Source organism: Ochotona princeps, chromosome 13 (assembly GCF_030435755.1).
Source record: "Ochotona princeps isolate mOchPri1 chromosome 13, mOchPri1.hap1, whole genome shotgun sequence".
NCBI lineage: Eukaryota > Metazoa > Chordata > Mammalia > Lagomorpha > Ochotonidae > Ochotona > Ochotona princeps.
Genome location: NC_080844.1, coordinates 17,715,622 through 17,740,888, shown reverse-complemented (window position 1 = coordinate 17,740,888; position 25,267 = coordinate 17,715,622). Strand labels below are relative to the sequence as shown.

The following is a 25,267-nucleotide window of genomic DNA, read 5'->3' as shown; positions in this document are numbered from 1 at the left end:
AATGAACCAGAAGATGAAAGATCTCTCTCACCCTCTCCTCTCATTTCTGTTCTTCTCTCCCTGTCTATCATACCCTCTCTTCCTCTGTTTCCCTCTTTACTTTCTCCTCCTCTCCCTCTCTCCTTTCTTCACCATCCTTCTGTCACTTGATATTTTAAATCAATAAATAAAGTACTCTCCTTTTTATTAAGTGAAGAATAATTTTTAAGAGCTTAATCATTTGTAGGGGAAGGAGTAAAGCCACCGCCTCTGAAACTAGCATCTCACGGTGTGTTGGTTGCACCATTTATGATTCAGCTTGGTGTATATGGCCTTGGGAAACAGCAAAAGATGGCCCATGTGAAGACTCTGATAAAATTCTTGCCTTCAGGATACCCCAGCCCTAGCCATTGTGACCCCTGGAGAGTGAACCAGCCAATAGAATATCGTGCTTTGTCATTCCTCTCTGTAACTCCTTAAAAAATTTTTTTTCAGCCGTTAAAATTGAATGTTTTCCTGAATCTTTTTACAAGGTGACTCCATAATTCTTATGTTGTTGAAAATGCAATAAAATTATTAATCCTTGTCCCTGACCCTAACGGAATGTATTGAAAAGTAATTGAATTTTTAGAAAATATAGTGACATCAGATTAAATAGTTTAAGAAAGAATTCATATTATATGGATACATTCACCCACATAAAGCAGCCAGTTCATCGTTTTTTGTGTATTCAGAATTGTTCAACCTTTGATCCTCTCTAATTTGAGAACATTTTCACAAAAAGAATCCTAGGCCAATTAGCCATCATACATACCCCTTTGCCCTAGCTCCCTTAAACCCAGGCAGTCTCTAATATATTTTCTTTTCCTTTGAAATTGCCTTCTCAGGGCATTTCATATAAATGGAATTCTATAATACTATAATTCTATAATAATGTGAGTGCTTTTCTAACTTAGCATAATGTTTTGAAGGCTTAACTATGTCATCGCAATATCAACAGCATGTATCATTCCTCTTTTGTGGCTGAATAATACTTGATTGTCTGGATTTGCCATGCTTTTATTCATTCATCTTTTATGGCTATTTGAGCTATATACACATTTTGGCTGTTGTGAATATATTGCCCTTAGTATTTATGTACAAGTTTTTGTCTGAACATGTTTTGGCTTGGGGATTTACCTGGGAGTAGAATTTTGAAAGAGACGCAGTCATTAGCTTTGATAGTCAATTATTATTAAAGAATTATTTCAAACAGACCCATATCAAGTTCCTCACTTGCAGTGGTTCCTAGACACAGTCAGAAGTTGAAAAAGTCTAAATTGAGGTTGACCTGTTTACAGTAATCTGTATTATCTATGAGAATTTTGTTTGGGTTTTTGCCTTCTGTTCTGATGAGAGAGTAATTCAGCAGTGATAGCAATGAGACTGGTAGATGATTTCAGAGCGTAATTGTCTATATTATAGACTGATTAGAATATTTAAAAAAAAACTATTTATTTATTTTCTTATTGGAAAGTCAGATTTACAGAGAGGAGGAAAGACAAAGAACTTCCATCTGCTGATTCACTCTCCAAGTGGTCACAAATGGCCAATTCAAAACCAGGAGCCAAGAGCTAGGAGCTTCTTCTGGGTCCCAAAGCCATCGTCTAGTGCTTTCCCAGGCCACAAGCAAGGAGCTGAATTGGAAGTGGAGCAGCCAGAATCATATGGGATCCTGTCGCCCCATATGGGATCTCACACATGCAAGGGGAGGACTTTGGCCACTAGGCCATCATGTAGGGCCCACTGATTAGGGTCTTTTTTTTTTTTTTTTCATTTCATATCATATTCTGCAAATAGTTTATTTGATTAGGGTCTTTAAAGTTATTTAGGTGAAGTCATGACTTAATCTGCTTAAAATAATGAAAGGAAATGTACTTAGACACTTAATCAGATTTCTCTGCAAAACAGAGTTGACACTGATCAGGGCTGTGAGTAGTGCTTCTAAATAAAAGCAATATATGCTTAGCAAGTATATGGTTATTTTTTTAGATCATAGACTTTATATTTTTTTGTTAACAACAAAACTCAGAAGAAAATACAGAGTTCCCACATACCACACTCAAGCCTTACCACCAACATGATATACAGTGTAGAATGTTAGTTTTAATTTTTTTCTAATTATCATCAAAGCATTATTTTTTTTCTTACATGACCTTTAAGTCCTTTTTGGTTTGGGAGTTTAGAGCTTATACAATTAGCATATTTTTGAAGAAGCATGAATCGATAGTAGTCTGTCAGTTTTGTTAAAGAAGTGATTTTTTCACTTAATTCTAGAGTTCCCAGGTTGCTTTTTGCTTTCTGTGTGCCCCTTCCAACCCTCATCGGATCGGTATTGTGTGCACAAGTTATCTTTCCATTCTAACATTCACTCAGTTACTCTTAAAAGTCCACATTTCTCAAGTATAATTGGAATAACGTGATAATACTTAATAGAAACATTGAAGATCACAAGTGATGTTATTATGAAATGTCAACATTTCAGTTAAATATAACCAGCTCTCCAAATTCAGGGTCAGCTTTTTAAATTAGGACTTTGATTTTGATTTTCCTGCTTTAAACTGTCCTTACAGTTGTGGGTTAAAATTAAAACCAGTAAGTTTGCTATCTAAAAAAAATTAAGCAGTTATTGATTTTAAAGATTTTATTATTGTTGGAAAGCCGGATAGACAGAGAGGAGGAGAGACAGAGAGGAAGATCTTCCATCTGATGTTTCACTCCCCAAGTGAGCCGCAACGGGCCGGTGCTGTGCCGATCCGAAGCCCGGAACCAGGAACCTTTTCCGGGTCTCCCATGCGGGTGCAGGGTCCCAAAGCTTTGGGCCGTCCTTGACTGCTTTCCCAGGCCACAAGCAGGGAGCTGGATGGGAAGTGGAGCTGCCGGGATTAGAACCGGCGCCCATATGGGATCCCGGGGCGCTCAAGGCGAGGACTTTAGCTGTTAGGCCACGCCGCCGGGCCCCAGTTATTGATTTTTAAGCAGTTATTGCTATGTAAGCTACTGCAATTAGAAAAAATAGTTTACAGAAGAAATTAGATAGCTCTGCATTTTTTCTCTACATTCCCCTGTTATTTCTGTTAATATATTCTTATCACTTTAGATTGCAGAATTACATCTTACTTCCTGTTTTCTAAAAGTAAGACTTTTATTACAGACCATAATTACATGCCTTCTGAGTTCTTCTGTTTAGTCAGTAATATTTGCAGATACCAAAATTAATTGCTGTGACTCATACTTCTGTTACAGCCATTAAATGACTTACATGTTGACTTTTTTTAATCCTCCTGTTAACTCTTTTTTTTTTTTATTAATATTATGCATTATGTGACAGTTTCATAGGCTCTGGGAATCCCCCCACCCTTCCCCTCCCCTCCCCCCTGGTGGATTCCTCCACCTTGATGCAGCATTACAGTTCAAGTTCAATCAAGATTCTTTCCTTGCAAACATATATCAAGCATGGAGTCCAGCTACTTATTGTCCAGATGGGTTGAACAGTTTCTTTCCTCCTGTTAACTCTTTAATCTTTCACTATTTTCAGATTTTGTAATTGAACGATATTTCTTTAGATTGTGTAGTTCCATGTTTTAACATAAGGTGGCAGCATTGAAATAATGTGTAGTGGTTGGCTATATTTGAGTACTGGTTCAAATGCCCAGTTGCCTTTCCAGTACCTAAGTTTTGACTCTGACTAGGTTGTAGAGTGTGGACTCTAGGACTTGTTCCGTTCACTGTTGTCTCCTTAGTATCTAGAGCAGTGAATAGGATATTGTTAGTGTTCCCATTGTTCTTGTATTCTGTGCTGTTATCATCTTCCAAGAAATCCAATCCACAAACCTACAGATGATTCTTTATTGCAGCCCCACGGGGCATCTTCTTTACCTGTTGGTATAACTTTCGGCATATTAAGAAAGAAGATGCAATTCTATCGTTATAATAGTGAAACCCTGTTGTACATTGTGTTGTTTTATCTTCTTTCATTCTATTCTATTTGCCTATTCTATGCACTTTATTGTAGGTAGCCAGAGGTTGTTTAATGTTAGTTTATTAATATATTAGTTATTTATTATTTCTGCAGTTATTTTCCATTGATACGTATTTTTCAACTTATTACTGAATCGTATCCAACATTTTTGGAATTATTCTCAAATCTATTGCCATTATCTGTTCTTGCCATATTTGGGGTGTACGTTTACTCTGTGCAAATTCCAAGAGCAGAACTGTGAGACAAGCCTGGTTTCAGCTGATATACACACCTTGATTTTTAATAACTGTTGTTCCATGGAATTGGTTGTTTCATTCATTCTTTAAGTACTGACAACATCATGATAATTGTCTGGGTAGAATTTGGTTGGAGAGGACTGATGAGAATATTCTAAGAAGGAAGAAGATAGATCCAGATCTGTGTGGGACTGAAAAGAGAGTGTTTGACGGGGAATGCTAAGTCAGTTAGTTTGATGGTTTCAATGGAACAGCATTTGGAAGTAAGTCATACTAGGTATGGTTTTCTCTGTGTTAAAAAAATATACTTGATCTGTCTTCTAGATGCTGATTTTAAATTTTGTTATTTGTCTTTTAATGTTTGTGTTGAGAAGATTGTGTGGATTGTGATTGTCAGTGCTTGGACATCTCTCTTAAATTAGGATACTGGTGTGTAAGATGTTTTTGTTTAAAAAACTGGACAGATCTATTTAAATACAGAGCTTTTCTGCAGTTACTTTTTGAGTGTTTGCTGTGTTCAGGTTATTATGTAGGTGTAGGCAGTAGAAGCTATACAAATAAATAAGCATTTCTTAGTTATCTCAAAGAACTTTTGTCCTGTTAAGGAGATTATATAGTAGCACTGAACAGGTAAAAACAGAAGTGTTAAAGGAGGATTCATTTGGATTATGGGACTTATTAGGGGTTAAATGGGGAAAAAGGAGTCTCTGAGGCAGGCTGCTGAAGACTTTTCATTAATCTCAATATCAGCCCCTAGTACTTGTTTTGGTATAATACTTTCTACAGCTTTTATTGGGAGGTATAACTGATGTAATAAAGTGAACTGTACATATTTAAAGTGGGCAATTTGATGAATTGCTACAACCTGTGACATGGTCACTGCAATTAAAATAAAATCTCTAGCCTGTCTAAAGTTCTGTTGTGACCATTTAAATTTGGGGGGGGGGAATTTAGGCTTTTTTAAATTATTATAACTGACATCTTGAAGTTAAGATGAAATTTTGGGGGTGGACATTGTGATGCTAACATTCCATTTTGGAGAGCCAGTTTGAATCCAGCCTACTCTACATATATATATATGTAGTACAATTCCATAGAGTCTGGGATTTCCCTACCTCTTCCCCAAATTCCCACTCCCTGACTGATTTTTCTGATATTATTACAATAATACAGTCCTTCTTAAGCAGTCATAACTTCATCAGTCTGTTATTTAAGTGTGACCTGACATTGCTGGTACGGACATTGCCAGATGGTCCAACATCTGATTGTCTAGATATGTCCAACAGTTTCGTTGGGAGTCCGTCTTTGATTTGGAAATAGAGATGCATACTGCATTGTATCTTCACATCTGGATGTAATGGTCTCAATTACGCTGTCACTATTTTCCGTTCCAGGCAACTGATGATTTGCTTTCCATCCTTATAGATCACTCAATATACTTTGGAATTTTATGTACGGTAGCCATTATAGAATGTACATTTTTTGGTTTGGCCTCTTTGATGCAGAATATTGATTATAGAATTCATCTATATTGCTATGTGTATCCATAGCTCATTCATTTTAAAGACTGATATCTCATGTGTAACTTTATCACTGATTATTTCTGATGGATATTTTAATTGCTTCTGCTTTTAGGGCTATTACAAGTAAAACAGCTGTAAATATCCAGGGTTTTGTATGCATATGTCTTTTCTTTTGGATATAGTCTAGGGATGGAATAATTGAGTTATATGTAGTTTCTTATTTGTTTACTTTTTTATATTTCAGAGGTAGAAAGGGACAGGTGGGAAAATAGTGAGACCTTTTGTCTGCTTGTTTATCCCCCAGATGAATGTACTGACCACAGGTAGGCTGGGCCAAAGTCAGGAATTCAAGCCAGGACTTGCACCCAAGTGTCAAGAACCCAGTGACTTCTAGCCATCTGTTACTTGGCGTGGTCTACATTAGCAGGGTGCTGAAGTCAGGAGCTGGAAGTGAGCATTGAACCCAAGCCCTTCAATGTGGGATACCAGGCTTCTTATGTAGTAGCTTAGCCACTAGACTAGCTTATCTTACAGGGGGGTTTTTTGCTTCTTACGGACTTTTTACGAACTTATGAACTTCTTCTGAACTGTTGAACTTTTTCTATCAGTGTTTGAGAGTTCCAATTTCACATTTTAGCCAAGTCTTACTATAGTAGGCCTTTTAAATTTTAGGCATTGTAATAGGTGTTTGGTGGTACATTTGTATTTCCCTGGTAGCTAGTGATAGCATCTTTTCTTCTAATTGTTTACCATATATGTTAACCACTATGGTAAAGTCTGTTCAGATTTTTCTGCCCACTTTAATTTTTTTTGCCCATTTTTAAATTTGAGTTATGTTCTCCATTATTGTTATTGTAAGAGTTATTTATATACTAGATATAAGTTGCTTGTTAGATTTAACCTTTGCAAATATTTTTCATAGTTTGTGATTTGCTTTTTTAATAACACCTTTTTATTTTATTTATTTATTTTTAAAGATTTATTTATTTTTATTGGAAAGTCAGATATACAGAGAGGGGGAGAGACAAAGAGGAAGATCTTCCATCTAATGATTCACTTCCCAAGTGGCCATAATAGCTGGAGCTGAGCCGATCTTAAGAAAGGAGTCAAGAGCCTCTTCCAGATCTGTCACACAGGTACAGGGTCCCAAGGCTTTGGGCCATCCTTGACTGCTTTCCCAGGCCACAAGCAGGGAGCTGGATGGGAAGTGGAGCTGCTGGGATTAGAACTGGTACCCCATATGGGATCCCTGCGTGTGCAAGGCGAAGACTTTAGCTGCTACCTACCACACCTGGCCCATAACACTATTTTTTTTGGCTAATGCTTTATTTATTTTTACTGGAAAGTCAGATATACAGAGAGGAGGAGAGACAGAGAAGAAGATCTTCCATCTGATGATTCACTCCCCAAACAACCGCAACGGCTGGTGCTGTGCTGATCCAAAGCCAGGATCCAGGAACTTCTTCCAGGACTCCCACACGGGTGCAGGGTCCCAAGGCTTTGGGCCGTCTTCGACTGCTTTCCCAGGCTACAAGCAGGAAGCTGGATGGGAGGTGGAGCTGCTGGGATTAGAACCAGCACCCATATGGGAGCCCGGTGTGTTCAAGGCAAGACTTGAGCTGCTAGGCCATGCTGCCAGGCCTCCATAACACCTTTTTAAAAATTGTTTTCGTGATATGATTCCATAAGCACAGGGATTTCCCCTTCCTCCCCACACTGTTTTCCCCCATATTATTCAGTTGTATAAGCCTTCATCAACATTCACATGTCCATCATTCTGCTATCTAAGTGCATCATGGCATTGTAGATATAGATAGTGGCATAAAGTCTAGCATCCGATTGTCAAGAAGTATTTAACAGTTTTGTTAGGACCTTCCTTTTTTTTGGGAGTATAGTTGCATACTCAATATATATTCACTTCCTGGAATGCTAGTTTCTATTATACAGTTCATCCATGAGAATATATGCATATACATGTTTACTTGTGTATCTGTTTGTCTTGTGTTTTACATGAAAGTTGCCTTATATCAGAGAGAATGTATGGTTTTGTCCATTTGGGATTAGGTTATTTCACTGAGCATGAGAGTCTTTGGTTGGGATCATCTTGTTGTAAATGATAGAATTTTATTTTTAATGGCTTAGTAGTATTCCACGGACAGGATACACCACAGTTTCTTTATTCATTCATCTTTTGATGGGCATCTGGTTAATAACAGCTTTTGATGAGCTGATTTTTATACTACCATTAAGGCATTTCCTCCCCGATCCTATTTATGTTGAGGTTTTTCCAGTTTGGCTAAGTGAACACATACTGTTCCTGCCCCCTGTGTTAACTTTGAGGATTTTTTTTGCCTGTTCCTTTACAGCTGTTTTCCTCTAGATTTGTGGTTTTCTCTCATGATTGTGCTGAGTAATGCCTGCTGAAAACTGGAGGGAAGTCGCTGCTGAACTGCAGCACTCTCTCTCCAGGTTCTCTTCTCATGGTTGCCATGCTGTTCAGGTTTCCTCTTTATGTGCCTGCAAACTTTAGGTGGTGAGTGGGAACACCTCATTTCCTTTCCTTTTCTCCCCCAGTCTCACTTGTTGAATTTCTGAAAACTGTTCTTTCAGGTGTTTTGGTTTGACTTTCTAGTACTTTGAGGTAGAATGGTAAGTCCGGTCCCTTTTTTCTATCTTAACTGGAAGTGGAAGTTACCTCTTTGTAGTTTTGCTTGAGAAAAACTTTATGCTGATGGTGTGCTTTCTATTCTTGATTTTTGTTAAGCTGTTGTTGATGGTTCTGCATGTGCTCGCTGGATTTGATGTTGCAATCAGAGGTATAAGATGGCCTGAAATAAAGCCTTTTAAATGGTGATTTTCTTCCCAAAGCATCTCATATCTCTGCTGGTTTGTGTTGCTTATTTGTGCACTTACATAAGCCGGGGAATTATGAGTTGTCTAAAGCTCTATCTGATATGCCTGGATCATGTTTAAAAATATACTTGAAGTAATATCAGTTGAGTGTGAAACATGAATTAAGAGCTTAGAAAGATCTAGCTGAGTGCATTTGGGGGAAAACATGCAATTATTGTTTTTCTGGTTAAGCTTTTTGAACGACTTTTAAGTATTTGTTTTGTATATTTTACCTATTTTGAAAACATGCATTATGATCAACCCAGATTTAGTGATGTAATTTCAGGCTTCAAAGTAAATATTTTTTAAATTGGGGATTTTATAAAAGAGGGGAGGTGGGCCTCAGGATGGGGCGTCTTGCTCGGATCCCAATTCCAGCCACCATGTGCACCTGGTGAGCTGTCCCCAGGCCTGCCTGGGTTCGGGGGCTGCTTCCTTTGGGGTGAGTACACCGAGGGGGGATGTCTCTGTGACTGGGTAGGTCCGGGGCCCACCCACTGCTCTCATTGAGTGGTGAATGGGATTGGGGAGGGGTGTGACCTTGGGCCTGGGGGTTTAAACTTCCAGCAGCTTCCTGGCTGCTGGTGGGCCTCAGGATGGGGCGTCTTGCTCATATCCTGACTCCAGCCACCATGTGCACGTGGTGAGCTGTCCCCGGGCGGCCAGTGCGCCATTTGGCGCCAGGCTCTGCCTGCTGGCCACTTGGCCGGGGAGCTCTGGGGTTTTGGTTCTTTGAATCACTGCTTAGGTAGCTCAAGGTTGATCCCACTGTGCTTCTGGGATTGGAGTCAATCTGAAAGATTCCCAATGACAGTAACTCTTCCTTTGAAGAACTTGTAATCACTGAACAATGCTGAGCACTGAACACCAGTCCATTAAAAGCTAAGGCTCGGGGCTTGTCCAGCAGGATATCCTATTACCTAACATGATGATGGATCAGGAGACTGGTCACATTAGGCAGGGCCATAACATGAACTAGCACTCGAGAACCATATCCAGGGGTAGATTCTGTGGGGGATGTGTGGGCCACACTCTGTGGAAATACTAGCCCCACTGGTTAGCTCAAGAGTTTGGGTGATGATGGACTAAGCTAGGTGTGACCAAGGAGCCTGCCCTCAATCACAGGTAAAGGAACCCGCAACAGTCTGGGCTGGTCAAGACAGCAGCACCCCAATGTGCATCCTGAATAGGGTGTGGGTTGGGCTGAGCTGCAACATTCACCAGCTCATACATGACCAAATGGAAGGCCAGACTGCGCTGGGCACTGGCCTAAAACCCATTGGCATATATGAGAACTGGGTCTGGGAGGGGATCAAGTGGAGGAACTTGGGAAACTCCCCTGGCGAGTCATAGCTCCCGCTGGTGAACATGTGGTCCAGACCTGGGGGTCGGACAAGCTGGGCAAAATAGCTGCAACAGTTGGCTAATGTGTAAATTGGTAATGGAACAGGATGTACTGGGTAGGACTGAGCAAACCTTAGCCTACAGGCGAAACTAGAATCCACGATGGAGCACAGGACATACTGAGCTAGGCTCTTGCATCTGCTGGTCAATGTGAGTCAAGGACGCTAGGCCACAGTGTGTAAGGCAAGGGCTGGGACAGGTAAGGGGCTGTGCCAAGATGAGTCAGAGCAGCCACTGGCATGCGCATGATCTATGGCTGGGAACAGGCCTGGTTGGGGAGCTAAGGGGACACCTTAGCTGGGTGGAGGTTCCCACCAAAGGGCACGTGTGCTGGAATGGGGGCTGAGTTCTAACCAGGAAGCAGTCATAGTCTCCCTTGGCACAAGTGTGGACTGGGAGTGGATGCACCAGGCCAGGTCAGACCCCAACACCTTCTGGTGTCCTGGAGCACCAGGGTAGATTTGGGATGGACTAGGCTTGGTCTCAACCCCTACTGAGCCATATGTGAGCCGTATGTGGGTATGGACGAGTCATGGCTGGGCTGAAACATCCAAGAGCATGAACCAGAATGGGTTGAAGGCCAGCCAAGAAAAGCCACTGTTCCTGCTAGGACAGGAGGTGAACTGAGTAGGGCTGGCTCATGGACCCCCTCTATGCGCAAAATCTGGCACTGGGAGGGGTTCTGATGGAGGAGCCTGGGCAGCTCCCCTACAGCACACAATCCCTGCAGGTAAGCACAAGAAGCATGATAGGAAACAGCCCAGAACAGGCCATGGAAAGTTTCCCACTGGCATACATTTGGCATGGGTCAGGGGCAGACCAGGCTGAATTAGTTCATGTCATAAACTGGCAAATCTGAACACCAGAACAGAGTGTGGGTTGAGCCAGGTTTGGTCACGACAAAAACCATTGCACACTATGGAATGCCAAGGTGAGGTTGCCTGTACTGGATGTGACTGCAGCACCCAACCAGCACAAGTGAGAACCAGGAAGGGAGGGGGTAGAACCGGCAGGGGGATTAAGGGGCTTGTCCCCTCACCGGACAGCTACTCCCACTGGAGAGCTTGGGCTGGGATGGGGACAGACCAGACTAAGCAGGGCTGAAACACCTGTGCGCCTCATGTGGACTAGATCAGGGAAAAGCCAGGCTGGGCTGATTATTCCTGCTGGTGCAAGCATAAATTAGAGTGGGTGAGGGATGTTTGGTCTTAGCCACAGCATCAGCTGGCAGAAGCTGGCACTGGGGACTAATTCTGTCAAGTCAAACCACAGAACCACCCGAAGAGTGCATAAACTGGGACTGAGAGAGACCTGGGAGGGAAATAGTGGGTTCCTCCCTCTTGGGTCACTACTCCCGTGGGAGGGCATGAAAACTAGGACAGGGGCTGGGGTGGCTAGACAGAGAGGCACTCAACAACATCCGTGAGGGCTGGATGGTTGAGCTGGTTAGATGGAACTAAGCTTTAATACCCATTGACAAGTACAAGAGCCAAATGGGATGTGGGACAGACTGGAGTAGTCTGCTATACATACTGTCAAACCAGGGTAGGGGGCGTGCCTGGTGGAGGTTATTGTGGGTTGCTCTGACTAGGCTGCAGCTACCACTAGTTTATGCGAGGGTCAAGCATGTGCTGGCAGAAGCAGGCTGGACTGCAAAACCCATTGGTTCCAGTGCAACTCGGGACTGAAAACAGAACCAACCCAGCAATTGCAACCACCAGCTGATCGTGGTGATGCTCTGTGCTGGGCCCTGTGCTTGCTAGAACATACAAGAATCTGGTCTGGGAATACCTCACAGTTTCTTTGGGGATCTCCCCAGTCAAAATGGCAGACTCAGAACCCTAACCATCAAAAGACAGAAGACAGAACAAGTCAATCAACCACCTCAGCAATATGTTGGCAGCGAAATACTGGGCAGATGGACACTCTATGATGGACTATGTCAATCAGTGGATTCTTCAACGACCTCATTGTGCTTGGAGTGGCGAGACTGGCAGCAATTCATAACTGGTGAACTATCAAAACCACTTAAGCAAGTATCTCAGAGCATGCCCCACATCCGGGACTTGGGGTGGGTGGGAAACTGGGTGGAGCTTCTCCCTCTGTATCCCCCCTTTACCTCAGATACAGGAAGGAAACAATATGGAAATAATAGTCTTACCCACTTCCCTATAGCCCTTGAACCTTTTTACCGTAATTAATTATGTAAAGATTGTCAAAAATGTAATAAAAAAAAAAGAATGTAGAAAAAGAAGAATCTGTTGAACATTAAATGAGGTGTAACTTGAAAAAAATATAAAATAGGGGAAAGAATTTGGAGAACTGTGTTCTATCCTTGCTGCGTAACAGACCTCATTGGGCCTCTTCTCTTTCTTTCTTCCTCCCTTCCTTCCTTCTTTCCTCGCTCTCTCTCCCTTCCTTCCTTCATTTCTAGATTTATTTTTACTCTTGAAAGGCAGAGTAACGGGGAGAGATATAGAAATTTTCCATCTACTGGCTCACTCCCCAGATGGGGGTAATGGTCAGGGCTGGGCCAAGCTGAAGTGGAGTCCAGAACAGCACATGGATCAACCATGTGGATGGAAGGAGCTCAAGGACTTTGGCTATCTGAAACAGCCTTCCTAGATACATTAGTAAGAAGCTCCATCAGAAGCTGAGCAAACAGGAATCAAACCAGCACCACAGGCAGCAGCTCAATTCACTGCAGCACTGCACCTGCCCCTGGACCTCCCTACCTCCCTCCCTCTCTTCCTTTCTTTCATTAAGATTTATTTATTTTCATTGGAAAGGCAGATTTACAGAGAGAAGGAGAGACAGAGAGAAAGATCTTCCATTTGCTGGTTCACTCCCCAAGTGGCTGCAGTGGCCAGAGCTGAACTGATCCAAAGTGAGGAATCAGGAGCTTCTTCCAGGTCTCCCATGCAGGTGCAGATGGTCTGAAGGCTTCGAGCTGTGCTCCACTGCTTTCCCAGGCCACAGGCAGGGAGCTTGAAGGGAAGTGGAACAACTAGAACACAAAGTGAAATTCATATGGGATCCTGGCTCATGCAAGGCGAGGATTAACCTACAGACTACTGCCTCCTTGCCAACCTCTTTAAAACAAGAGATACTGGGACGAGTGCCGTGGTGGAGATATTTAAACTGCCACCTGAGTGCCAGCATCCCATATGGCAGCAGTTTATGTCCCAGCTGCTCCACTACCAATTCAGCTTCTTGCTAATGCACTAAAGAAAGGAACAGAAGATGGCCCAAATACTTGGGCTCTACACCGAGTGGAAGACCTGAAAGAAGTTCTGGTTCTTGGATTCATGGAGCTGTTTGCAGAGTAGACCTCCAGATGAAAACTTTCTTTCTTCTGTAACTCTGCCTTAAAAAAAAAAAAAAAAAAAATCTTTAAAAATAAAATAAGGTTGGGCCCAGCACGATAGCCTAGTGGCTAAACCCTTGCCTTGCATCCTCTGGTATCCCACATGGGTTCTAGTTCATTCCCATCCAGCTCCCTGCTTGTGGCCTGGGAAAGCAATAGACGATGTCCCAAGGTATTGGGACCCTGCGCTCATGTTGAAGACCCAGAAGAAGTTCCTGGCTCCTGGCTTTCGATCCGCCGAGTTCTGGCTGTTGGGATCACCTGCGGAGTGAACCAGTGACTGGAAGATCTTTTTTGCTGTATCTCCTTCTCTCTGTATATCAGCCTTTCCAATTAATAAAACAAACAAGCACATCTTAAAAAAATAAATAAAAATAAAAATGAAATAAGGTAAAATAAGAATTGACTGGATCATAACCGTAAAACATGATTCTGATTGTTTCTGTACATTCTTATAGATTATTTTTTCTTATGTTTGTGTTATATCCATTTTCCGGTGTTTTTAATGAAATGTACATTCTTTTGATTTTTCATGATGTTTACATAGTTGATCAGGGTGGGAAAATCAAGAGTTAGGGGAAAGTGGGAAAAACCATTGTTTCCGAATTTTCTTTTTCTTTTTCCTATATCTGGGGGGAAGATGAGGGGAGAATCCACATCCAGCCTCCCAGTTGCCCCAGTAATCAGGGATAGGGAATGGCCACATGATAACAACTCAGGGTCCCCGACGTGGAGCATGCTCCGACGGTTCTACTTAAGTGTTTTCTTTAGTTCTGAAATGCTGTCATTCTCGCTGGTACAAGGATGAGTAAATTTGCCTTTCAAGGTCCTTTGGCTGACATGGTAGACCTTAGAGTCTCCATTCACCCAGATATTTGCTGTCATCACTTGGTTGGGGTAGTTGTCCAGTTTGTTCTGCCCTTTTTTCTCTGCTGTGGTGCTGTATATCTTCTGCAGGCCCCAATGCACTGCCATATCCTCCGTGTGCATCTGGGCCTGCCACCCACTGCTTGCCTGTTCTGTGGTCAGTCCACTGATCCTGAATATGAACCCTCATGTCCCTGCACACTCCGACCTGTGCCATTCCCCAGACACCCTGCATCCCCACAACTAAGCATCCACAAGCACACCATTGGGCAGCCAGTGGACTTCACCCAGCACCATTGGTGCTCAGGCCACCTGACCTGGGCCTTGCCAGAGCCCCCTCCACCAGACTCACAGTCCTGGGACTCAATGTGCAGATGGGCCTAAGGACCCAGGCTCACATACCTGGCACCCATGCCCCCCTCCCATATCTGTAGGAAAAAAAAATAGAATAGGCTAGGTGACTATGCTGGCATACTGGTATGGCTAACACAGATTTGGCATTAACCAGGCCCAGGGTGCCTGCTTTTCTCCCAGCAATATAACACTTGTCTGGGTACAAGGCAATATAGGCAGTTCGGGGCAATGTACACCTTTAAAGTGGTTTTGTCCCAAGGTTAATGCTTGTTTTAAAATTAGAGCAGAGGAAAAGATGTTGTTCCATTCTGTGCTTCTGTGTTCCCTGTTCTGTGGGACGCTATTCTGCTAAGAGTCCCAAAGTAAGAGATCATTATAGGTAGTCAGGTCACAGGAAACACTGTCAGAAACAAATATGCATGGAAAAATAGACAGATTCAAAACCAGTTGTTGGACATCTGAATTATTCTCTACTTGATATTAAGTATTTTAATCTAATTCATATGTTACATGTTTTAAGTACAGAATTCATTAGAATAAAAGTAGCCAATCTTTGGAAGTTCAGAAGAATTGTAGGTGTAATATTCTCAGGATGGAATATTCTAAGGTGTATAGCACAGAATCTTGACTGTAGAGCATCTGAACTCCTAAAACTGGATCCAGGTTTTTATGGGGGTGTGCGCGCTTCTTCTTTTAGTTCTCAAATAGTTTAGTCAAATTCTGAAATGAGTTTATGCTCCTCAAAAGTTAAGAAACACAGTTGCAGTGGATATTGAGTATGTTGGATCTCTTGACAAGCATTCCTTAAAAATATTTATGTCTTCCTGCCAAAAGTTTGCATTCTTCTTATTTTTTTTCTTTAAAAAAAAAGCTTGGTCCATTTACGTATGGCACCCTGAATCTCAACTCCGTTCACTGAATGGCAGTGGCTCAGAAGGCTATGTGGGGCTGTTGATAGAGTAGAATAAATTAATCTTTGTATTTTCAGTCACTTGATGACAAAGTAATATCCAGCAGCCATATATAGAGAGTCATGTAACAGAAGTAATTCATTTCCCATTTCTTCCCCTTTTGTCCTCTGTCTACCTACTTTATAACCCTCCCACTGCCCCCTGCACATACACCTGCTTCTGTACACGCTTATTCACACAAATGCTCACAGTAGTTTGCTGCTGCCAGTGTTTTGGTCCTAACCACATACCACGTCTGCTTTGGAGGAGATTAGGAATTCAATCCAGCAAAGTCGTTGTGACATACTTGGGGTTTCAGTGTACTAAAAGAGAAACTGGGACTGTGACTCTATCATATAGCGTGGGCCTTTACTAACAACCAGAGTACATCAATTCTATTTCTTAGGAATTCTTTTAAATTTTAATGTGAGTTATGACACAAAGAGTAACCATGTTCTTAGATATGAAACCAAGTCAATTTCTTACAGAAATTACTGATATACTTTGTAAAAACCTGGGTGATACTTTTAATGAAAATTGGACAAGAACTACTCTTGTATATTCGCTTTGAGATATTTAAAGTTATGAAAAGAAACAGAAAAATACTGTTGTAAATGTACATACACAAACCCCACAACTCTTTAAGCTTCCAGTAGAATGATGCAAGTCCCATATTTGATGTTTAGATCTTATGTAAAATAGAAATATGATAAGTTTTTCCATTTAACACTTATACCACTTAACTTGGCCAAAGAAAATGGAAATTTGAGTTCAGTCTTTAAAAAGGACAAACAAGCATAACAAGCATGTGCAGGTGTTTAAGAGGGATTATATTAACCCTCTAGAGGGAAAACAGACTACTTATGGTCACAGACACCTCCATGGGAATAGCTTTTAATATACCAGAGCTTGGTATTCTGCTTGTAGTGAGTTTCAGTGTGGTAGGAATAAGTTTGCTTGTTTATCCTTTCTTGTTAAAAAGCATTGTTACATTCTTAGTTGTAAATGGACCCCCGATTTGAACTGTAAGAGGGTTCTTCAAAAAAGTTTGTTGAAAAATGGAATTAGAAGGTAAGTTTGGGGCAGGCATTCAGTGCAAATCAAAGTGTCTCTTGGGATGCCCACGTCCCATACTGTAGTGCCCATCCTAGGTTGGAATCCTGGGTCTGCTTCTGATTCTGCCTTCCTGCTAATGGGCATCTTGGAGGCAGATGGTAATGGCTTAAATTATTAGGTCCGTGACATGCAAATGGGAGAACTAGATTGAGTTCCCAACGCCTGTTTTAAATCTGGTCCAGCTCCTGATGTTGAAGACATTTGGGAACTGAACAGTGAGTGGCAGCTCTCTATTTCTCTGTGTCCCTGCCTGTCAAATAAAAAATATTTAAAATTGTTTACAAAGTTAGACGTATTTTGGTGCCCAAAAAACCTAAAACCATGTGTAGTTTCTATGTACTCTTTTGAAGTATCCTTTACATGGCAGAAAATTATTAGGTAAGTTCTTGGATTATATATCTCAAATTATGAGTTAGCTCTTCAAGTTTCTTGGGAGTCCTGAGAAAAAAGGCTTTTGGGGGGCATAATAAAAATGATTTTGTTTTCTTTATTCTAGTTTTCATTTGAGCCACTAAGGATAAAGAAATTGAATTCAGGATAGGAAAAACAAAAATAGTGAAGAAAGAAATTTATGTTTTAAACGTCAATTATTTGAACTTCAAGTTGTTACTTAATGGGAGTACTTTTGAAATAAAGCAAAAATTACTTAATACTTTTTTAGATGTGACTTGTGCTAAATTCTGCTTCCTAGTCTTAAAACTTCAACCTAGACATTTAGTAAAAATGATTAAACAAAAAAATAAAGTTTGCTTTCTTAAAAATTATGTATGACTTGTATAGCTACTTAAAAATAATTTTTGTTCCCTTTAGCATTTTAATGTAATGTTCATATTGGTAGCATATGTTGTAAAATATTGATAGTGGGCCTTTTGTTACTTTGAGCAAAATACCTGAGAGACTTAGGAAGGAAGGAATCAAGTTGGCTGTAGGTGGTTCTTGGATTCTAGGCAGGCTGATTGGTTTAAGCATCTAGTGAGGCTTGAGAATGGCAGAGATGATCACATAGTGAGCTAGAAGCCTGAACTGCTTACCTGATCTAATACTGCCTTCTGAGGTCATTCCCCAGTGACCTAAAGACCTCCCACAAGGCCCATCTCACAGACGCTATAGCTAGATAAAATCTTAAACCTTTAATCCATCAACCATTTAACATTAATCTGTTAACCATTAACATAAATGAGACTTTGGGAATGAAACATATATATGAGTTTGGGGGACTAAGTCACATTCTAACTATAAGAATAAGGTTTCTTTTTAAAAAAATTTATGAATGATTTCTTTCTGAAATAAAATTTCCTTGTTCCATGTTTTTGGGTCTTCTTGATTTTTTTTTTTTTTGAGGAAGGCATAAACCAAACCCATGAATATCTTTTTATTCTATGTCCAATAAAGATTGGTGCACACGAATATAGGAATAGTTTGTGCATTTTTCCTTTAGGGCATTGATGATATAGGTGTATAATACACATAGATGTATTTGTGTTGCTTTTAATACTCCTGATCAGTAGTGAAGTTATTGTCAGAAAGCAAAAATATAACATAATATTAACTCAAATGTGCTTAGGTTACAGTGAGTTATAACTGGTACCCTGGAAATGGCCAAACTGATTTTAGATCTGTTTGGGAAATCAGGGAGACAATGGAGAGGCCAGTGTTTATGGGAAAAAGAGTGTGTGGCAGATACGGAATCTTTTCACATCGATTCTGACTACAACTCAGAGTGCTTGGCAGTGGGATGTCAGGTAGCTATTTCTGACTCACTGGAGATTTGGCCAAGATACAAAGTTCCGTGAAACATGCCCTATTTTCATCACTAGAATGAAAATTTAGGTGCAAACAGTCTTTATTACTAATCAGATTGAATTCAAGGTTGAGAATATAAGGCAATAGATGCAGTAAGAATTACTAAAAGAAAGCAGCAGGTCTTGCTAACCTCATAGAGACATGTTTTCCCTAACTGTAGGAGGCAGTTAGTCATATAGTATGTTCCTGAAATAGTTTTTCTTCTCTGTTCATCACCTCACATGGTTGATGTTGAGTTTTTATAGGATGGTATCTTTCTATTCAAGTTTTTATTGCATATTCATTTCAGATTAAAAGCCTGAAAACGTGATCTTTGCCTTTTTTACATTCTTGTAGAAAACTGATGCCTTATTTAATAAATAATCAATTTTCTTATTCTGTAGGATTTTACATGTACTTTGACCAAATTGCATATTGCATGGCCAGTCCATATTTTTGTAACAGGAGCCTTGTTGCCAATTACTAACAATACAGTCTTCCTTAACTAGTATACTGAAATACTGTGTTTCTCACATCAAAACTTATTTCACTTAAAATAATTTAAAATAATCAGTGAAGCTACAGCATTATAGTGCTGATTTGGGGGGCTAGCATTGTGGTGCTGCTGATGAAGTCACTGTCTGAAGTGCTGGCATCCCATACAGGCTCTCATTGGAGTCATGGCTGCTTTGCTTCTAATCCATCTTTCTGCTAATGCACCTGGGAATCAGCAGAAGATCCCCCAAATACTTGGGCCACTGCACCCACATGAGTAGCCCGGATGAAGCTCCTGTCTTAGGACTGGTCCAGCCCTGGCCATTGCAACCATCTGGGGAGTGAACCAGTGGCTGGAAGATCTCTGTGTGTGTCTGTCCCCTTTCTCTGTAACTACCTTTCAAATAAATAAGTTTTTTTTTTTTTTTAAAGATTCATTCATTTTATTACAGCCAGATATACACAGAGGAGAGACAGAGAGGAAGATCTTCCGTCCGATGACTCACTCCCCAAGTGAGCCGCAACGGGCCGGTGCGCGCCGATCCGAAGCTGGGAACCTGGAACCTCTTCCGGGTCTCCCACGTGGGTGCAGGGTCCCAATGCATTGGGCTGTCCTCAACTGCTTTCCCAGGCCACAAGCAGGGAGCTGGATGGGAAGTGGAGCTGCCGGGATTAGAACCGGCGCCCAAATGGGATCCCGGGGCTTTCAAGGCGAGGACTTTAGCCGCTAGGCCACGCCGCCGGACCCAAATAAAGAAGTTTAAAATATCTACATCATATTATGAAGCAGCTGTAAAGCCTGTAGGGATGAGTATCTGATTAGGAGACACATTGGGAATGTATTCAGGACACTGTTCAGACACTACCTCCTCAGCAAGACCTTCAGTTCTTCCTTGCACGGAAGAACTGACTTCCCTTCTCTGGGTTCCCATAGCACTTAAGTGCTAGTCTGCAAGATCCAAGAAAATGGTTTGTGTTTTTATTCTTTTACCCTCAGATCCCTCCCCCACCCTCCTGAAAAAAGGAGCTGCACCTTGCACTTAGCATGGAATGATAGGACCTGTTGCATTCAATAGATTACCCATGTGGACCTTTGAAAAGTCCTCCCATTTTAGATAACTGAGCACAACAGTTGTAGCCTGGACATGAACCGTATCGGATCCTGGCACTTGCAAGCTGAGGCATTGAGCCATCGTGCTAGGTGTGGTTTTGAGTACTTACTTTTTTTTTATTTTTTAAAGATTCATTTATTTTTATTGGAAAGGCAGATTTATAGAGACAAGGAGAGACAGAGAGAGAGAAAGATCTTCCATTTGCTGATTCCCTCCCAAGTGGCAGCAAGGGCCAGAGCTGAGCCAGTCCTAAGCCAGGAGCTTTTTCCAGGTTTCCCGCATGGGTGCAGGTCCCAAGGCTTTGGCCATCCTGCACTGCTTTCCCAGGCCAGAGGCAGGGAGCTGGATGGGAAGAGAATCAACAGGGACATGAACTGGCACCCCTAAAGGATCGCAAAGTGAGGATTTAACCACTAGGCTACCACACTAGGCCCTGGTTTTCATTACTTTTGATGGCAAGGGACTTAGAATCTCCTTTTGATGAATGGCTTTGGAATTTTACATCTTTCACGCCCCAAATGACCGTAACAGCGAGAGCTGCAGTGTTCTGAAGCTGGATGCTGAGAGCATCTTCCAGGCCTCCCACGTGGGCACAGGGGCCCTAGAACTTGGGCCATCCTCCACTGCTTTCCCAGTCTGTGAGCAGAAAGCTGGCTTGGAAGTGGAGCAGCGGGGACATCAATCAGTGACCATATGGCTGGCACCACAGGGCAGAGGGATTAGTCTGCAGCACCACTGTGTCAACCCCTGTTGCATAGCTTTGTTTTCTGTATGGATTTTACTTTGCTTCTTTTCTTTTGTCTATGTTGATGCGTGTTCAGTTTCTGGGACCATTTAGAATAGCAGGAGTGGGTAATGTCTCACCTGCAGGCCACATAAGGAAATCATTTGTTCTGGCGTTCACAGGTAGGACTTGAAATTTAAAACATTTGTAGTAGGCTGATTTTTTAAGTTGATAAGTTTTCACGGCCTGTAAATGATGACATAGCTATCTGCATGACCCTTGGCAAGGAAACCAGGTTCCCCACCTCTGTCTTAGAAGCAGGCCTGCATAAGATTGCATTGCTAGTCTCAGAGCTCCTTTTCCCCCTGTGGGTGCCTTGCAGGTGTGGGGGGTTTGCTCTCCTCTGAACCTGCTCTTCCCTTTTTCTCTGCTGTTCACTGCCTATGCTTGGCCCCATACCCGGCAGTTTCTGCGCAGTGTGGGCCCTGCGTGGAACGTGCACCAGGACTAGATTTCTCCAAAACCCTCGCCTAACCTGCCTCGCCCTCACCAAGTACTAGAACAGGCTAATCCCTTCCTGACTTAAGCAGCTCCTTCAGGGTGGCCCCCTGCCATTTCAGGCAAATACAAATAGGCTGTTTGGGATCTGTCCTTAATTCAGCTTTGGTTTCTCTCTGCTTTCTCCAGCAGACACTGATGATATATGATTCTTGATGCTCTCTAATGGCTGATAGGGTTCCTTTTCCACTTCATTATTTGTGAATGTTTCCCATGGGTTTCGAACTTGCTCTCTGCTTTCATGTCGGGAATCAGAATGATTCCACACTCCTATGTCTGTCCTAGAAATCCAGATACACTAAAGTTATAAGCTGACGTGGAAAGTGACTGGCAAGAAGTCAGATGGCTGGTTTTGGATAAATAGATTTACAAACTGTATTTAAGAACAGGAGTCATATTTGTTCTATGAAAGTTGGAAAAGAGCTAAGCAGTCATTCATTGCTTCTTGTAAAAAGAATCCTTTACTGGGAAAAAGTTACAGGGAAAAAAAAGAACTTGAAGAAAAATACCTTAGCTGATAGTGTTGAAAGCAGTTTCTGTTTCTGGCGCTGTGTAAGCTCCTACTTCTAGCACAGGGACATGCTTTGTTGGCATGGGTGTGTTACCTTTTTCCGCTTCTCTGGCTCTATTCTGGATTTTATACAAAGATTGGGTCTTGTAAACCATCAGAGCGTTACATGAATTACCATTCATTGTTCAGACTTGATATTAACCACACAAATTTGCTGAATATTTATCTTTATTTTTTTGAAAAAAATAGTAATAACATTTAAAATTTATTCTGAGGAACTCCATGAAGTAGCCTATTTACTAAGGGCCAGTTGGCTTAGTTTCAGTTACTGAAAGGCAATAGTGTTGAAATATCTGCTTCAAGTTCTCTTATATGCAGCATAATTTGCAAGTACAGTATTTTATATGGATTAACCTCATGATAGTGATCCTGGATTTTGAAACGTAACTTCTGTTTTTTGCCACACAGAATTTCAGCCATTTGCTTGAGTGATATATAAGAAGATAAAAACAAATGGGGCTATTTAAACTTTAAAAATAGGAAGGAAATGAACAAGTTACAAACTACTTATAAATGAGACATTGTTCCATACTATGAATATATATTCTCTTTTTTTACCCCCTCATGTTTCTTTTAAGGTCTCAACCAATTTCTTCTCCAGTCATTCTCCAGTTTGGTCATGCAGAAACTCTTCTACCACTGCTTTCTCTCATGGGCTACTTCAAAGACAAGGAACCCCTAACAGCTTATAATTATAAGGAACAAACGCACCGGAAGTTCCGAAGTGGCCACATTGTACCTTACGCCTCGAACCTGATCTTTGTGCTTTACCATTGTGAGAATGCTAAGACTCCTAAAGAAGAATTTCAAGTGCAGATGTTACTGAATGAAAAGGTGTTACCCTTGGCCAACTCGCAGAAGACTGTTTCTTTGTATGAAGATCTGAAGAACTACTATAAGGACATCCTTCAGGGTTGTCAGAACAGTGAAGAATGTGAATTGCCAAAGGTGAACAGCACATCTGATGAGCTGTGAGCAACTGAAGAAAACTTGTAAATCTTAAGCAAACTGTAGGGATGGTTACATGCTTTTAAGAGGTAGGCAATCCCTTGATTACAGAAAGCTTTCACATTGTTTTCCATAGAAAAAAATTTTGGGAGGGTGTCTGGACATGACATGTAAGAAATGGTTCTTCACTGGAGCAGCTCTTTTAAGAAGAAACTTATCTGTCCCTGGTAGCAGCTGGCACTGCAGATGTTAACAGACATAAAATTCTTCCTGCTTAAATAGGAAACCTCACACTAACATAAATTGTGACTTCAAATGATACTTGAAAAAAACCTTTAGTAGCAAAGTAAAATGCTAATTTGCAACTGACCACGTGGTTGAACTGAGCCTGGGGACTTTACCGATTGTGCTACAGTTTGCCTTTTTCCCTCAGGTAGGACAGTTGCAGTGTTAATTATCTTTATTATTCAGAAATATTGTGATTATAAGCAGAGCATTACTTGGGAAGAAAACTAACATCTTTGTAGATGAGAATTTGAAACTTATAAAACAGTCTGATTTCAAGAGATACATTCACTGAAGCAAGATAAAAAATATATTTTTGTTGCTACTATTTATAAAATAGTGCCGAACTTTTTCAGTTATTTCCTTAGGCTTCTAATAGGTCTTGGAAAGTTGTCTTAAATTACCATACAGCTTTTACATACATAGCAATGGAAGGACCAACAGAACTGGTAGCAAGTCAGATGGATGAAATGAAAACTTTATAAATTGTTGTTTAGCTATCTTTTCTGTTGTCACATGGATCTAACTTTGTATTTTGTTATATGAGATGTATCTTTTGGTTGGTTGAGGATTTTTTTTTCCAATAAAAACTTCATTATGGCTTGCTTTGTTTTCATGAAATTGAACCTATTTTGAAGAAATAGTTGAGTTGTGTCAAATACCATGAGATCTGTTTGCTGTAATAAAATTCTTATGACTTTACTTACCAGAGTTTTTCTTTCTTCTTTTTTTCTTTTTCTGCTGTTCTTGTTAAATTTTAAACAGTAAAGGATTAGAATTTCAAGTAACTACTCAATCTTAGTTTTCTAGCAGAAATTTCCTCAAATAAATGGTTTATAGGTAATCCATTTAGTTTTGGTTCATGACCACTTAAACTTAATTTTTTAAATTTTATTTTATTTGGAAGGTACAGTTACAGAGAGAGAAGGAATGAGAGAGATCTTCTACTACTTATTGACTCCCCAAATGGCTGCAATAGTCAGAGCTAAACCAAAGTGGAGCCAGGAGCCAGGAGCTTTTTCCAGTCTGCCGTGTGGGTGCAGGGGCACAAGCCCTGGTGTCTTCCTCTGCTGCTTTCCCAGACACGTTATTAGCAGAGAGCTGGATCAGAAATGGAACAGCTAGCATTTGAACTGGCACCTATGTGGTATGTCTCTTGGAGGTGACAGCTTTACCTGCTATGCCACAATGACAATGTCATTGTGATTTTGAAGCTCATGTATTTAAGGAGATATTTAGGATTTCTGTTTAAAAATGTGATTATTCTTATCAAGTAATATGCAGTGAAATCTGCTTGCTAGAATCTACAGTAAGAGTTTTTCAGTAGTTTACTCGATTGGCCAGCCCATAGGAAAATAAACATACTGATTATATGTGTGTCTATATCTATGTATAAATTACCATGTTGACCAGGATTAGGATACTCTGCCAAATTTTGGGTGTAAAAAATGAAAAATTTCTTTCCAGCTTCAATAAAAATCAAAATGAAATAGAATTATTTGTGGTCCTGAGAGTTAAAATGTTTTCTGGGTGATGTTTAATCAGTTTGTTGTGTGATTTTTGTGTTTATTTTTGTGGCTTTTTTTCTTAATGATATTATTTGCAGATTTAAGGTTAAGATTTTTCACATGTCAATGGTCTTTTTTTCTGTTGATCATAAAACCTTGTTGCATTCATTCTTGCAAAATAAGACTGAAATACCTTTAAAATTTCATTTGCCGTGGAGTTTATGTGTCTTTGCTAATACCTTTTTGAACGGATCTTTAATTCTGGTAGCACTAATCAGTGAGTAAAAGATTCATGGTGGTCTTAGTGCGGTAGCCTAGTGGCTAAAGTATTTGCCTTGCATGCGCCAGGATTCCATACGGACACTGGTTCATGTCCCAGTTGCTTCATTCCCTTCCAGCTCCCTGCTTGTGGCCTGGGAAAGCAGTACAGGATGGCCTAAGGCCTTGAGATCTGCTCCCATGTAGAACATCTGGAAAAAGCTCCTGGCTCCTGGCTTCAGATGGGCTTCAGATGGGCTTCAGATGGGCTCAGCTCCAGCTGTTATGGCAACTTAGTGAGTAAACCAGTGGATGGA

General features: G+C 41.0%; 1 protein-coding gene across 2 annotated transcripts in view; it reads left to right on the top strand.

Moving 5' to 3' along the window:
* The window catches only part of MINPP1 (multiple inositol-polyphosphate phosphatase 1), a 41,683-nt gene extending 17,797 nt beyond the window's left edge, over positions 1-23,886 (top strand). Inside the window, exon 5 of one of the 2 annotated variants that reach the window (XM_004583382.3) lies at positions 22,530-23,886. In XM_004583382.3, the coding sequence (XP_004583439.2) occupies positions 22,530-22,926 (397 nt within the window). In that variant the 3' untranslated portion in view covers positions 22,927-23,886. The remainder of the gene's footprint in view (positions 1-22,529) is intronic. The other variant, XM_004583383.2, reaches the window with a different exon arrangement.
* The last annotated feature ends 1,381 nt before the right edge of the window (positions 23,887-25,267 follow it).